Source organism: Nyctereutes procyonoides, unplaced genomic scaffold, assembly GCF_905146905.1.
Source record: "Nyctereutes procyonoides isolate TBG_1078 unplaced genomic scaffold, NYPRO_anot_genome, whole genome shotgun sequence".
Lineage (NCBI taxonomy): Eukaryota > Metazoa > Chordata > Mammalia > Carnivora > Canidae > Nyctereutes > Nyctereutes procyonoides.
Window position 1 is genome coordinate 28,481,260 of NW_026575140.1, and position 16,181 is coordinate 28,497,440.

Below are 16,181 nucleotides of genomic sequence, written 5' to 3' on the forward strand. Positions count from 1 at the left end.
GTCTTTGAGTTTTGTTGACTGTATCCTTTGCTGTGCAAAAGCTTCTTATCTTGATGAAGTCCCAATAGTTCATTTTTGCTTTTGTTTCTTTTGCTTTCGTGGATGTATCTTGCAAGAAGTTACTGTGGCCAAGTTCAAAAAGGGTGTTGCCTGTGTTCTCCTCTAGGATTTTGATGGAGTCTTGTCTCACATTTAGATCTTTCATCCATTTTGAGTTTATCTTTGTGTATGGTGCAAGAGAGTGGTCTAGTTTCATTCTTCTGCATGTGGATGTCCAATTTTCCCAGCACCATTTATTGAAGAGACTGTCTTTCTTCCAGTGGATCGTCTTTCCTCCTTTATCGAATATTAGTTGACCATAAAGTTCAGGGTCCACTTCTGGGTTCTCTATTCTGTTCCATTGATCTGTGTGTCTGTTTTTGTGCCAGTACCACACTGTCTTGATGACCACAGCCTTGTAGTACAACCTGAAATCTGGCATTGTGATGCCCCCAGATATGGTTTTCTTTTTTAAAATTCCCCTGGCTGTTCGGGGTCTTTTCTGATTCCACACAAATCTTAAAATAATTTGTTCTAAGTCTCTGAAGAAAGTCCATGGTATTTTGATAGGGATTGCATTAAACGTGTAAATTGCCCTGGGTAGCATTGACATTTTCACAATATTAATTTTGCCAATCCATGAGCATGGAATATTTTTCCATCTCTTTGTGTCTTCCTCAATTTCTTTCAAAGTGTTCTGTAGTTTTGAGGGTATAGACCCTTAACCTCTTTGGTTAGGTTTATTCCTGGGTATCTTAGCTTTTGGGTGCAATTGTAAATGGGATTGACTCCTTAATTTCTCTTTCTTCAGTCTCATTGTTAGTGTCTAGAAATGCCACTGACTTCTGGGCATTGATTTTGTATCCTGCCACGCTACCAAATTGCTGTATGAGTTCTAGCAATCTTGGGGTGGAGGCTTCTGGGTTTTCTATGTACAGTGTCATGTCATCTGCGAGGAGGGAGATTTGACTTCTTCTTTGCCAATTTGAATGCCTTTAATGTCTTTTTGTTGCCTGATTGCTGAGGCTAGGACTTCCAATACTATGTTGAATAGCAGTGGTGAGAGTGGACATCCCTGTCTTGTTCCTGATCTTAGGGGAAAGGCTCCCAGTGCTTCCCCATTGAGAATGATATTTGCTGTGGGCTTTTCGTAGATGGCTTTTAAGATGTCGAGGAAAGTTCCCTCTATCCCTACACTCTGAAGAGTTTTGATCAGAAATGGATGCTGTATTTTGTCAAATGCTTTCTCTGCATCTAATGAGAGGATCATATGGTTCTTGGTTTTTCTCTTGCTGATATGATGAATCACGTTGATTGTTTTACGAGTGTTGAACCAGCCTTGCATCCCGGGGATAAATCCCACTTGGTCATGGTGAATAATCTTCTTAATGTATTGTTGGATCCTATTGGCTAGTATCTTGTTGAGAATTTTTGCATCCATCTTCATCAGGGATATTGGTCTGTAATTCTCCGTTTTGGTGGGGTCTTTGTCTGGTTTTGGAATTAAGGTGATGCTGGCCTCATAGAATGAATTTGGAAGTACTCCATCTCTTTCTATCTTTCCGAACAGCTTTAGTAGAATAGGTATGATTTCTTCTTTAAACGTTTGATAGAATTCCCCTGGGAAGCCATCTGGCCCTGGACTCTTGTGTCTTGGGAGGTTTTTGATGACTGCTTCAATTTCCTCCCTGGTTATTGGCCTGTTCAGGTTTTCTATTTCTTCCTGTTCCAGTTTTGGTAGTTTGTGGCTTTCCAGGAATGCGTCCATTTCTTCTAGATTGCCTAATTTATTGGCGTAGAGCTGTTCATAATATGTTTTTAAAATCGTTTGTATTTCCTTGGTGTTGGTAGTGATCTCTCCTTTCTCATTCATGATTTTATTAATTTGAGTCTTCTCTCTCTTCTTTTTAATAAGGTTGGCTAATGGTTTATCTATCTTATTAATTCTTTCAAAGAACCAACTCCTGGTTCTATTGATCTGTTCCACAGTTCTTCTGGTCTCAATTTCGTTGAGTTCTGCTCGAATTTTAATTAACTCTCTTCTTCTCTGGGGGTCGGGTCGATTTGCTGCTTCTTCTCTAGCTCCTTTATGTGTAAGGTTAGCTTTTGTATTTGAGTTCTTTCCAGTTTTTGAATGGATGCTTGTATTGCGATGTATTTCCCCCTCAGGACTGCTTTTGCTGCATCCCAAAGATTTTGAACGGTTGTATCTTCATTCTCATTAGTTTCTATGAATCTTTTTAATTCTTCCTTAATTTCCTGGTTGACCCTTTTATCTTTTAGCAGGATGGTCCTTAACCTCCACGTGTTTGAGGTCCTTCCAAACTTCTTCTTGTGATTGAGTTCTAATTTCAAGGCGTTATGGTCTGAGAATATGCAGGGGATGATCCCAATCTTTTGGTATCGGTTCAGACCCGATTTGTGACCCAGTATGTGGTCTATTCTGGAGAAAGTTCCATGTGCACTTGAGAAGAATGTGTATTCAGTTGAGTTTGGATGTAAAGTTCTGTAGATATCTGTGAAATCCATCTGGTCCAGTGTATCATTTAAAGCTCTCGTTTCTTGGGAGATGTTGTGCTTAGAAGACCTATCGAGGGTAGAAAGAGCTAGATTGAAGTCACCAAGTATAAGTGTATTATTATCTAAGTATTTCTTCACTTTGGTTAATAATTCGTTTAAGTATTTGGCAGCTCCCACATTCGGGGCATATATATTGAGGATTGTTAAGTCCTCTTGCTGGATAGATCCTTTAAGTATGAGATAGTGTCCGTCTTCGTCTCTCACTACAGTCTTCGGGGTAAATTTTAGTTTATCTGATATAAGGATGGCTACCCCTGCTTTCTTTTGAGAACCATTTGAATGGTAAATGGTTCTCCAACCTTTTATTTTCAGGTTGTAGGTGTCCTTCTGTCTAAAATGAGTCTCTTGTAGACAGCAAATAGATGGGTCCTGCTTTTTTATCCAGTCTGAAACCCTGCGCCTTTTGATGGGGTCATTGAGCCCGTTCACGTTCAGAGTTACTATTGACAGATATGAGTTTAGTGTCATCATGATATCTATTTAGTCCTTGTTTTTGTGGATTGTTCCACTGAACTTCTTCTTAAAGGGGAATTTTAAGAGTCCCCCTTAAAATTTCTTGCAGAGCTGGTTTGGAGGTCACATATTCTTTCAGTTCCTGCCTGTCTTGGAAGCTCTTTATCTCTCCTTCCATTTTGAATGAGAGCCTTGCTGGATAAAGTATTCTTGGTTGCATGTTCTTCTCATTTAGGACCCTGAATATATCCTGCCAGCCCTTTCTGGCCTGCCAGGTCTCTGTGGAGAGGTCTGCTGTTACCCTAATATTCCTCCCCATGAAAGTCAGGGACTTCTTGTCCAGACACATCCTGAGGTGAGGTAGCAGGTGATCCTGAAAAGCAGCTCAGTGACGGAGCTCCTGCTCTCAGCCTGGCCCCTGCAGCTGACAGAGGGGACAAGGAACTCTAGGACAGCGTGCCTTGCTTGTGATCAACAGGGTGACAGGATTCCTTGCCTGCCAACCCACTGCATGCCACACTCCCAGACTTGCTCACACCTGGGCTTGGACGGGTTCAGTGCGGGCACTGCTGTGCCGGAGCTGCATGAACTGGGCTCCTCTTAGGCAGAACTTCACGCCTCAGTGGTGAGGGCCATGTCTGCGGTAGGGGGCGGGGGTCACCATCAGCATGGTCCCTTCCTCCTGGGCTCTATTTGCCAGGGAGTCACCCCGCCCGTCCGTGTGTGTGTGGTGGGGCAGGGAGTCAGAGTGGATCCTACTGCCGGTCACCTCCCAAATTCACCTCCCACTGGGAGGAAAAAATACACTTCAGCGGTCTTTCCCCAAGAGGTTGTGTAAACGCTGAGTCAAGTTTGAAGAACCATCAAATATTTTCCCATTCCCAATTCTAACACCCCACGCAGACAAGCCCCCTGCCCCTTTAAAGAAAAGCTCGTGAATACAAGAGTTGGTTTTGAACCTTTAATAAAAGTAAAAAATGAATGCAACAAGAACACAGTGCTGAAAACTTAGTATGAATGTGAATCTCACTAGATGTTTGTATCTGATATAGTGCAAATTTTGTTCAGAGTATTTTACATTTTTACAAACACAAATCACTTTGGTTCATACACTTGCTATAAAGTATTGGCAAAAAAATTCTTCAGATTCACATTTTTTTTGGCTACATTATTTCTAACAGATAAAGATTTACTTCCAGTTTCAGAGACAAAAATACTTACTGTTTGTACATGATCAAGTATATTTTAAAGATTCAATTACTGCTTTCACCTAATAACTTCTGGTTTCTCGTAAGATGCTGACCTCTTCCTTGAGAAATCTTTTCACACACGGCTAATCATCCATCTTCACTTGCAGAAAACATGTAAGGGGTCAGTGCAAAGTTCAGAACGATCTCGGTGACTTTTACACAAAATTCCTCTAGAACAGATTAGCTACACAGTCACCGAAAATTCATTCCATGGTATTTTTGTCAGAACAAAACCAAACAGGCGCGACGAGACCACCACACGCACGTCCGCGGCCGCGGATGCCAGTGACTCCGACCCCCGTCCTGCCCACTGCCTGTTTCTAGCCAAAAGGAGTCTCCTAATGAAGTCACTTTCACAGGATTTAAAACAAAAACATTTCAATTGCAAAATACAAAAAGGTAAATTTGTTAAGTAAAAATGACACATCTACTAAACCCACAAAACTGGAGTATTTTCAAAGGACCAGGGCTCGGTGGAGGGTGCGACAGAACTGAAAGAAATTATTGCTGAATTTTGCCTCCATGCAGCACTGAAATGAATGGAGAACCCCTCTTCAACATCTCATACGTTAAAAAAAATAATAATAAATATTTAAGAGAATACAAGGCTCAGATTGGTTTTCATATACTTTGCACTTGAAGTTTGCGACCCAGTCCTCGCAAAGTGGGTCTAATATGGTCTATGCCATTAAGTGAAGACATTGTGCTCACCGAGGTCTTTGAGTATTCAGAAACCCCAAATGTTCAATGTGGTGACATGTGCACGCGTCTTTTTACAAGGCGATCGCAGATTGCAAACTCCATAGGGCTGTGGAGAACTCGCCGTGTCTGTTCTGGAGGATTGAAGAAACACCGCCCATGACTCTGGCTCGCTAAGACTGAGACGCACGGCGGACAGGTACTCCCTCTCAGGTGGGCATGGATTTTGGATGAGACTCGTCAAGTACCGCGGTGAGAACTCCGGGCTATCCCAGGGTAGGACTACGGCCTTCGCCGCCCTCTGCACTCAGTAGGATTGTCTGCACGGAATCCCACAGGGGGAGCGAAGCACACGCTCATGCGGCACCGGAGTGTGAAGCGTCTCGGCGCGGGCGCGGCCTCCCGGGGCTCACTGCCACACAACTTCGCTTTTTACACAACCCTATTCTTAGGGAAAAAAAATCTTTTGGACAAATATTATTCCTATTTTTCCACACTTCACCTTTGTTAAGCACCATCAAGCTACCCCCTATGGGCACGGGTACAAAACCAGGAGCTGGTAATTAGGCTTTAGTTCAAGGCTTTGAAATATGGCAACTTGCTTTTTTCTTCAATTTTTATTTATTTATGATAGTCACAGAGAGAGAAAGAGAGAGAGGCGCAGAGACATAGGCAGAGGGAGAAGCAGGCTCCATGCACCGGGAGCCCGATGAGGGATTGGATCCCGGGTCTCCAGGATCACGCCCCGGGCCAAAGGCAGGCGCCAAACCGCTGCGCCGCCCAGGGATCCCTGGCAACTTGCTTTTAAGAACATAAATGAGATCGAGGACTCGGGGAGCCGTACCCGCCTGACGCCCGCACCCGCTGGGGGGGGGCGCGTCTCTAGAGCAGGACGCAGGCATGGACGCATCAAGAAAGGGACCATGTTGCGATAAGCAGTTCTTCACTTGCTATTCTAAGACAGGTGAGTCATTTCTCCGGGAGTCACTGGTACAGTCAGCCCAATCTAAATAGATCACTGCGGAAAAAAGATCATCTTTGCCACAATCCAGTGTCACAGACTCTCTTCCCACATCGTGCTCTTCTTCGGGGGGGGGGGGTTGAAGACTCAGGCACTGTGCGGCTTTTCAGGAACGCCCTGCACGGAAGGAGAGCAAGAACGTCAGTGCCCCGTGTGTGCACAGGAGGAGAGGATCTTCCGACAGAGCGTGGTAGGGATAGGACATGTGGGAGCCACTGGCGCAGAACGGGCCCCTGTGACCTCCGCATCACCCTTGGCCGGGAGCCACCTGTCCTGCCCAGCGCGGAGCTTGCTGCACAGGTGGAGGCAGGACGACCTCCGCCCCAGCGGGGAGGCCGTGGGGTCCCGTGTGGTCGGGGCACCGGGGGTGCACGGCGAGGACACCAGGACGCTCACACACTGCGATCTAGGATGCACACGCTTCTGTGCGCAGCAGTCTGCTCCCCAGGAAGGGGGCCTCTGTCCTGACCTTTACTAACATCTGGTTTCCCCCGGGGCAGCCTGGGGAGACCGGCCTGGCTCTAGGACGCCGAGACACCCGTGCCCCGCGCTTCCTCGTCTGAGCCCCGTAAGAGCACGCCAGATGTGCGAGTGGCTCGTGCACATGGGGAGATGCAGAAAACATGGCTTTGCGATCCGCTGTGCGTGGGAGACCTAACTCAGGTCTGGCGTTAGCATAAGGACACCTGTGACCACCGAGAGGAGGTGACGCTCGGCCTGGGATGGAGAAGACACGGGGCCACAGCCTGAGAGCTGCAGGTCTTGGGCAGAAGGGGTCCTGCAGTGATGACCCCAAGATACCCCAAGGCGGGCGGGCCGTCGGGAGCCGTGTGCTCGCAGGGTGGGTGGCACACCCCTGACCAGCTCACCCCGCGTCCCTTCCGCACCCGCCGGCGCTGCTCTGACGGCCACCACCACGGGAAAGGCCGTCAGCTGTCCGTTGCCAGGAGGCCTGGGCCTGGGAGCGGGAAGCAGAGCCGCGCGTCCCCTTCCTGGGGCAGCTCAAAGCCTCCACGTTTCCAAAGATTCGAAGCTACAAACGCAGAGACGCGTCATTTCCTCTGGAACACCTGGGTGGCCGCGCAGCTGCCACAGCAGCGCCCTGAGCCACGGGATGGGAGTAGGCCCATCTGCGGCTTTGGGACCCAGCGACCCCGGCAAATGAGCATGTGTCTCCCTGAGGCAGGGAGCCGACGGCAAGGACGGAGAAGGAGCCCGAGGAGCGTGGGTGAGCAGGGCCGTCGGAGGCCCTCGGGGCGAAGGTGTCCGTCCTGGATCAGGGGTTCGCTCTGAGAAAGCGCCCCCACAAGCCCGGGCCCCGCGCCACCAGCAGCCTGAGGGCGGAGGCCTCTGGCGAGGGCGGCCCAGAGCCACAGCCACCCGCCTGGCAGCCCCGTTCCGGACGCCGGGCAGCTCCCTGCAGGTAAGCACGGGAAGGGCTTTTCCAGGTTTGAGCACCGTGAGCCTGTTTTTACACATAAGAAAGCTGTTGTTCTTTCTGCTTCTTTGAAGCAGGGTAACAACTAAGGAGGCAGGCTCAAGCGTTCAGACTCTCCCTGAAAAACCTCTTAACTCCCTGTCGTCTTTAAAGGCAGGGGTGCACCCGAGGGGGAAGGTTCTAGCCAGGGAGGACTTGACATCATGGCGCCAACATTCAAGATGCCACAGAAGCATTTTCCAAGGCTGACAGCTCAGGGACCCACAGACTCACACTCACACCACAGGACCCACTCGCCCGGGCCGTCAGGGTGCAGGCTGCCCCAGGGGGAGGGCTCTGGGCCCCCAGCCCTTGAGGTCCTCCCAGCAGCCTCCTGGGCCAGCTGCTGCTGCAGCATCAAGGGAGAAGCCCCCCAAACACCTGGTCAGGCAGGGCACCTGGATCAGGATTCGTATTTTATTCGTCGGTCAGGCCGCAGCCTGAGACAGCTATAATTTCCCGCACTCCCAGCTCTACCGGCAGGCGGGACGCAATTTTAGCTTCATGTACTTTGCTGTCGCAGCAGCACCACTGCAGACAGGGCCCGGGTCCCGCACCCTCACCGCCGCAGCCAGAGGACTCCCTTGGCTGCAGGTGCATTCTGCCAAAGATTCCCCGGGTCCACTTTTGTAAGACTCTCTTGCTTCCACGAGACTCGTGTGCACACACTTCCAGGGATGGAGGTCAAGAGGATCAAAGCGGCAGGGCGTCAACTGCCACGCAATGCCAGGGTGGTGTCCGGGAAGGCTTCACCCTCCAGGAGCCAAGTCAGGGTGGGTGTTGGGCGGCTGTGGTGGTGGCAGGGCAGGAAGGCCTCCATCCCAGGGACCTCCAGCGACGTCTAGGTGAGCGGGCCCCACGTGTTCACAGCGGACCTCCCTGGCTCCCTCACCACCGCCCTCCGCAGTCTACACTATCACTTCCTACACCCATCACCTGCGCTTTACATTACAAAACTATCATTTTTGCTGTAACTTTTTTTTAACAAAGATGAGAAAAATCAAACAGACCCTACAAACCATGTGCAGTTCTACTTTCCAGAAGCAGCGGCTCCTGTAAGGGGCTCCTGACCCCTTACAGATGCCCCCCCCCAACTCCCACAAGGCCATCCTCACCTCGGGGGCCAGGGCTGCCTGCCAGTCCAGATGGACCTGGACTATACAAGTGGCCTTAATGCCTGGCTCCCCGCTCTCAGGCCTCCATAACACCCCTACGCAACGAAGCCAGAAGCTTCCAGAAGCTGTGCTCCACTCTAGCACGACTCTCCTGGCTTCCTCCAGCACTAACAGGGCTGGGGGCATGAGGGCCAGCAGTTTCACATGTGCTCACCCTCATCCCATGCTCTCCACCTAGAGAACGGGGACTGGGCTGCCCCCACCCTCGAGTGGCCAGGAGCAGCCACTTGCTGTCAGCAGCTCATCTCGGGGGCAACCACAGGGTGTGGCTGGTGGTGCCACTGGTCCAAGTGCAGGGAGCCCCCACTTCTGAGGACTCTGCCAGCCTTCCCTGCAGCTGGGACCCACGGGGAAGGAAGGGTTTCCATTCTCGAGGACAGGAACAGTGGTGCACGGGGTGGGCGCAGAGCCTCGAGACGCCCGCTCACTCTGATGACCTGGGAGGGGAGGTGACTATCGCTCCCCACGTTTCAAGGTATGAGAACGTCCTTACATAAGTCTCTCCACTTGTAAAGTCTAGGGAAGAGCAAGCTTCAGTAAGGAGAAGTGCAACTCTGGCTCGCTTGCTTTATGTTTAAAACTTACCTTTATCAAACTTTCACTTAATTCTGATATTTCCACCATAACGACGGGGGGCGGGGGGGGCGCAAGGGACATCTGCTAACACAATCTATAAGCAGCGGTACTTTCAAAGGTGTGACATGTAGGACTCTTCAAATCAGTTCCCTCCAACCATTGACCATTTCTCGGTGCGTATAACTCGTACCCGTGGAAGTCACTACCTCTACGGGACTAATGCTCACTTCCCAACCCCGGCTTAACCCTTCCCTGCAAACGCATAACAGCACCAGCCGAGCAGCCTGAAACCACAACGTGCAACCTGTTGAACGTCATTCAGGTTTTTGTTTCATGAAGTCACCCTGTTGACAGCAGTTTTACCCCAAAAGCCACATTAGGAGTTCTCTACCGAAGCTACTGAAACAGAAGCCGCACGCAACAAGCACCGGTGGACGGACAGAGGACAGGTGGTGGACAGATACAACCCGGTGACGTGGGCCTGCCTGGTTCTAGTCGGACGACTAGTCAGCGGGCCGCATGGGAGGGAGCCGGTGCATGGGTGTCTCATGTGAGGCTGCAAGAGTCAAAATAAGCAAGCCAAGTCCTTTGACCCTCACTGGGGCTGCAAGAAACCGTACTTTCATTGAGTTCCCATTTTGGGCACTGGCTCCACAGAATTGCAAGGCATGGAGGGAGGGACGGTGAACTCCAGAACCAGTGGGACACACTACACATTGTGTCTTTCTGAAATTAGTTCTATTTTTGTCAAACAGCCAAGTGGCCTTCAAATTCAGCTCCCACAAGTGAGTATCAGCTGGCACAAATAAATGTCCTGTTCTATAAATAGCCTGAGGGACTGAGATAAGTTTTCTGAGAAAGCCCCAGGGCTGATGTGAGGGCAGTGGCCCTCGTAAGACTCAGCAATTCTCTTCCGTTCGTTTTACTAAAGCCCTAGAGTCAAAGTCAACTCCTGACAGAACTTTCTCGTACTAATGTGTTCCAATGTGAAAGTGTAACTACTACTGTATGTGAAGGTAGAACCACCTAAATCATCCCTGACTCCCTCTGCCCTTCCAGGTCTCAAGGAATGGTCAATGGCTCCAAGCCGTGTGACCCCCTCTACGGCCGATGGCAGGGCTTCCAGGGAGGCTGAGCCAGGTCCCCCAGCCCGGGATGTGCAGGGCCCGTCTACCCAGGCCTCAACCTGGGTGCAGGGCCTCTGCTGCATCTCCTGCCCTCGTGGGATGGACGGCGGACACCTCGTCATCATCAACTATTAGCCATTTCAGTGACTTTATCTGCCAGCCACTGGACTCGTTGAGAGCCTAGAGAGGTTGCTGAATGCATCTGTAACATGAGGGGTCACCCGCCAACCCTGGCTGCTTCCTAGTTCTTCATGAGTTCACAAACCCCAAATCTTTATCATTTAGCAAAGAGTTGCCTTGGTATCATTGGTTTTTGTTTTTTTAATTTATGCTTTTCTCTGTAATTGTTGTTCTTGGGTCTCAACCACACATTACAATGACTCGTGGGCAGCCACTTTATCAGGCGAGCGATCATGCACTGGGAACAGACCGCCGCAGGACCTACCATCGCCAGCTGCCGTCCTATGCTGCCCACGGTGACGCCTCCTGAGAAGAAGATACACGGCTGCCAGGAGCGGATGTAGAGCAAGTCTGGGGACGTGTATCTGCAGAGAAAGCAGAAGAGATGGTACCTAAGCAGTCAGTCTCCCCGAGCCTGGCTGGCCTCCGGGGGAGAGTCCACCAGTGGGGAGACGCACGATGCGCAGCAGCCACAACGGGCCGCAGGACAGTCCCGTCTCACTGCTGCGCTTACTGCCACTGCTTCGCTTCCCTACGGTAAGTTATGGGTGGTACATTTTTAACATGGGCATCAACAGTAAGTATTTGTGATTATTTCATGCCTAAGTCAACATCACGTATTAAAAAAATACGGCATCTCGGCTCAGTGGGCGTTTTTAATAAAAGTGAAGTCATAGCTTCTAGGCGACACAGATATGCTAGAGAACGTACTTACTGATAGACGCCACTGTACACCAGCAGCTGAGTGATCAGAGTGGCCAGGAAGGCAATAGCGATCCCAAGCCCAAGGCCACTTCTTGAACGGTCAAATGTCCACCAGAGGCCCAAAGACAGGGCTGCTAACGTCAAGGAGAGCTGGACGTTATTGGCAAAATCCAATTTCTGGTGATGCAAGGTTAAGGACAAGTCCGGTGATTTTTAAGATGCTCAAAACAAGCCAAAGGAAAAAAACCAACAGAACAAGCAAACAAAGCAACTCAGATCCTATCCATGTTGTCATTAGTATGTACCACATTAGTCTCCATCTAAAAAAACCCCTCCCCAGGAACAGGGACCCTTGGCCTCCTCTCACTGGGCCACGGAAACCAGGTCTTCTTAATGGAAGATTATGAGGGTGAAACGTAAAAGAATTCCTAAAACCAATTCCAAGGAACCAGGAGCTACTGTCTGACGAAACAGAAAGTCCACTCCGCTTCTCGTATTATTTCAACAGTTTCCTGAACTATTCTGAAAACCCTATACACCAAGCAATATGCTTTGAAATAAAATAGTTGGAAGAAGATCATTCCACTAACCCGTGAGATAACATCTACTCGTTAGAAGTAAAAAAGTGCTTCAACATATAACCTAAGGAAATGCCCTGGTCGTAGCACGTCCTCTGAAGGATACAGCGCTGGCGTGGTTGATGCCAAGAAACACAGCCACACAGCGCATCACGCTGGCCCACTCTCTCTTAAGCTTGTGTGGCTCTCCCAGGTGACTGTCGATGCAGGGGTACAGCAAGCCCACCACGGCTGCCAAAGAAAACAACCCCACACATGAGAACACGCCAGCTCTACGGCAACAGGACTTGTAAGTGCGATTAACAGATGATTCAAACCAGTTCTTTTCCTAGAAAACATATATGCTATAATACAGCATTTGAATCAAGACTAATTTTTGTCGGGCTTTTTTTCGTTTCGTCTTCCTGGACGACAAACAAAAGGATCACACTGTTTTTGAAAAATCGCTGTTCTTCAGTTTAATTAGACACAGAACTCAATCAGGCCGTGTGGGGGGGGGGGTTAATTATCCATATAATGCTGTGACCAGTCAGCCATGCGGAGCCACCCCTGTGAGTCCAGGTCCTGACCTGTGGGAACAGCCCGGGACCAGGCCCAGGGAACCAGGCCCCTGGTTCACTGTGGGCTCTGATGGGACCTGGATCCTCATGTGTGTTTCCTCATGTGTAAAATGACAAGGGTTATGTAAGCAGAAGGCGCAGGAGGAAGAGTTAGGGAGTTTTCACAGGCACAGATTTTTAAAGGAGAGAGGACACAGAGAACTTAGACAGGGGGAGGGTGCGGCCTCCGGGACATAGTAAAGGCAGGGAACACACAGGGTGCCTGGAGGCTGCTGGGGATCCCGGCCCATGGGACCAACTGGGGGACATGGGGCTCAGCACTTAAAGATGCCAAGTGCAGAGGCTTGAGAGCCACGGAGCAGTTCCACCTGCTGTCCTAGGAAAGGAGTAGCTCGTTCAGGTTCCTGGACAAATAAGGGACACAGTTGTGGTGAAAATAATCAGTGAAACTGAGCGTTTCAGTTTCAAGTTTGTCTTACAGTTTATCAAATTCTAATTTTAAGAGTCTTGAAAACTGAAACCCAAACAATTCTATAACTTATTTAGCTGTAACTTAATCTTGCCTTTTAAGGTGAAAGGGTAAAGAGGCACAACCGTACTGAAGAATTTTGCCCTATGCTTATATGGTAATTTTTTTTTTTTTAAGGAGGTATGAGAAACTGAGAGAGCGCAGAATTCCTCGACGCTTCAATTGCAAATAAAACCTAACCTACAATATTTCCTTTTTAAGACCGAATTTTTGATTCAGAGAAAGAACTGCTGTACCGAATGTGCATGAAAGGTGGGATCTGCTCTAGGTGACTTTCTCAAAAAGGATTTTTAATAGGATAGCTGTGTGATTTAAGGATTTAGAAAGGCAAAGGAGGACCCTACCTTTCTAAGAGCAGAGATGAAGGCACTGTACCCACTGAGTGGGTGCTCCACCCCCACCGCTCACCCGGCAGTGACTGACGTGCCCTGGCCAGGACACAGCTTCCACTCCCAGCCCTGTGCCATGCAGCTGTTCTCAGCCAGTCCGCTGCAAAGAGGATGTGTGTCCACAGTGCAGGGGACACCCCGAGGCTCCAGGGAGGCAGTGTGCAGAGTGATGCACAGCGGCCTGCCGTTTACTGCGTCCCCTTAGACAGGGATGCTTAAAGTCTCTGCACCCAGTTTCCACATCCGCGAAATGGAGCCGTCACAGAGCACTGTGGTAAGGAGTGAACAGGCAAAGCACGTAAAACCCACGGCAGGCCGCCCATCAGGGCTGGACACACAGCCCACAGCGCGGCACCCCCGCCACGGCTGTCCCACTTAGGGGCACCTGTGCTCCGCCCAGCAGAGCGTGGCTCCGAGGGCTGGGGCCGAGGGCTGGGGCCGAGGGCTGGGCCCGCCCGATCTCTCCTCCTCAGCTGGCGAGGCTGCAGGAAACACCTGACACCGCGCGTGTGCAGGGAGGCTGTGCCGCTGGGGGGGCGCTAAGCGGTCCTCCGGGCCGAGCCGAGACCGACCACGCGTGGGCGCGGGAGCAGGACGAGTGCCGCAGGGATCCCCGGGTGGCGCAGCGGGTTGGCGCCTGCCTTTGGCCCGGGGCGCGATCCTGGAGACCCGGGATCGAGTCCCACGTCGGGCTCCCGGTGCATGGAGCCTGCTCCTCCCTCTGCCTGTGTCTCTGCCTCTCTCTCTCTCTCTCTCTGTGACTATCATAAATAAATAATTAAAAAAAAAGGACAAGTGCCCCAGAAGTCAGCGGCCCCCGCGCACGGAGTCTGCCGGCGCACCCCGCGGCCCGCCGGGCATCCCCTCCGCCCCCCCCCCCCCGGCGGGGCCCACGTGCCCGTTTGTCGTCGGTGGCCGCCGGGTGGCGTGTTCCGGGCCGGGCCGCTCACCAGTCCGCCCGCCGCCCGTCCGGGGTGCGCTCAGCCCGGGCACGGCGGCGGGCTCGGCGCGCGCGGCCCCCGGGCCAGGTCGGCGGGAGGCCGGCCCGGCGCCCCCGAGCCGCACCCGCACCCGCACCCCCACCCCCGCTGCACTCACCGGCCGCCGCCCCGCAGCACGGCGGGACCCACCAGGCCGACGAGAAGACGGTGGCGAGGGCCTCCTCGGGGAACACGGGGCCGTGCCGCTGCACCTGCGGCAGGTAGAGCACCAGGGCCAGCACGACCCCCACCGAGAACAGCACCAGGCTCCGTTGCACCAGGCGGCGGTGCCAGCTGGCGGGGGAGCCGCCGCCAGCGCCGCGACCCCCCGCCCCGGCGCTGCGAGGCCCGTGAGCGGGCGCGGGGTCCGGGCCGCGGCGGGCCGCCGGCGCCGCGGGGCTGAGCATGTGTCCCACTGTGGCCGCCGGCCCTCCGGCCCCGGCCACCGGGAGGGAGGCCTCGGTGCCTGGCGCCCGGGGCGCACGCACAGCTCCGGCAGCGGTCGTCCAGCCTGGGCGTCCGTCGGTCGGTCCCTCCCCGGGGGCGGCCGGCGCTGCTGCAGGGAGAGGGGCGGGGCCCGTCAAGGTCGCGGCATCCCGGGCGGCCGTCGGGCGGGGGGCGATGTGCGGCCTCGCGGCTCGCGCGGGAGCCGGGGCTGGCTCTGGGCGCCCGCCCGCAGACGGCACGGCCCGCGCCCAGGTCCCGCCGGGTGCCCGCTGGGGGGCGCGGGGCTGCGGGATGCGGGATGTGGGCGGCGGCCGCCAGGCGTCGGGGACGGGCCGCCAGCTCCGAGCGGCCCCGGGGCCCTCCGCACGCGCCTCCAGCGCTGGCCCGTCCGGCCCCAAAGTGTCCCACACGCCGTCCGCGCGCAGCACACGTTACCCGGGCCCCGGGCAGAGGGGAGGGCGCCGAGCCGACCCGCGGGGGTCGGGCGTGCAGCTCCAACCCGGTCCCCACGCCCCCGGCTCCCGCCCCGACCTCGGCCCCGGGGTCTCCCACGCGCCCCGCGTACCTGTCCGGGGGGGCGCCCGCGCGCGGGAAAGGGGGGGGGAGGAGGTCGCGGCCGGGACCGCGTGGAGTTGGGCGCTGGGCGGGCGGCGCGGCTTAGAAGGCGGGGGGAGGGGCCCGGGTCACGTGACCCCGCCCGGGCCACCGTCCGGGGTTGTGCCCTCCGTGCGCCCCGCCCCGCCCGCTCGCGGTCTGGTGAGGCGGCGGTGGCCAATCGGAGGCGGGCGACCCATATGACGTCAGCACACGTCACCGCCCCCTCGCGCCCGGCGCTGGCCCCGGAGCGCGGACGGCTGGCGGGTGCACGGCGGCGGGGCGGCGGGGAGCTGGGAGCGGGCTGGCCGGAGAGGGGAGGGGAGGGGAGGGGAGGAGGGGAGGGAGGGAGGGAGAGGGGAGAGGGGAGGGGGAGCGGGCGGCAGGTGCTACCCGGGCATGGCGCACGGTGGCGTCCCCTGCTAACACCGCCTCGGCACCGCGCCGGCAGCAGGTGATGGCGCTGCACCTGCCGCGTCCCCTGACGCGGCCCCTGTTGTGCCCAAGATCGCGGGTCCGAGAAACCGCCAAGGAGCGACGCCGACGCAAGTGCATGAGGGTTTATTTGTGAGCTGGAGCTTGGGTCCAGGCGCGCTCCACGCGGACGAGCAGGGGCCTGGACCCCGAGGCGAAGGAGCACGGCCGTGTCTAGGGGTCCGTGCCCAGGGAGGTGGTAGCACACGCGGAACGTCGCGCAGCCAGGTGGGTCCGCGCGCAGGTGGCCGATGGAGTCACGATCCGCCCTACAGGGGCCACCTGGACTAGCCTGGTGTCCTGGTTAGGACGCGCGCAGGTTCGGCGGCAAAAGACAGGGCTCGCAGT

At 53.9% G+C, this 16,181-nt stretch overlaps 2 protein-coding genes across 2 annotated transcripts in view; both read right to left on the reverse strand.

Moving 5' to 3' along the window:
* The window catches only part of CAMTA1 (calmodulin binding transcription activator 1), a 1,317,854-nt gene that overhangs the window by 863,426 nt on the left and 438,247 nt on the right, over positions 1-16,181 (reverse strand). The window lies entirely within an intron of this gene.
* On the reverse strand, positions 6,130-14,725 carry LOC129497797 (insulin-induced gene 1 protein-like). Its single transcript, XM_055306952.1, has 5 exons — positions 14,437-14,725; positions 11,967-12,091; positions 11,293-11,459; positions 10,843-10,942; positions 6,130-6,159 (listed from the first exon to the last, which is right to left on the reverse strand). The coding sequence occupies exons 1-5, from the start codon at positions 14,723-14,725 to the stop codon at positions 6,130-6,132; spliced, it is 711 nt and encodes a 236-aa protein (XP_055162927.1).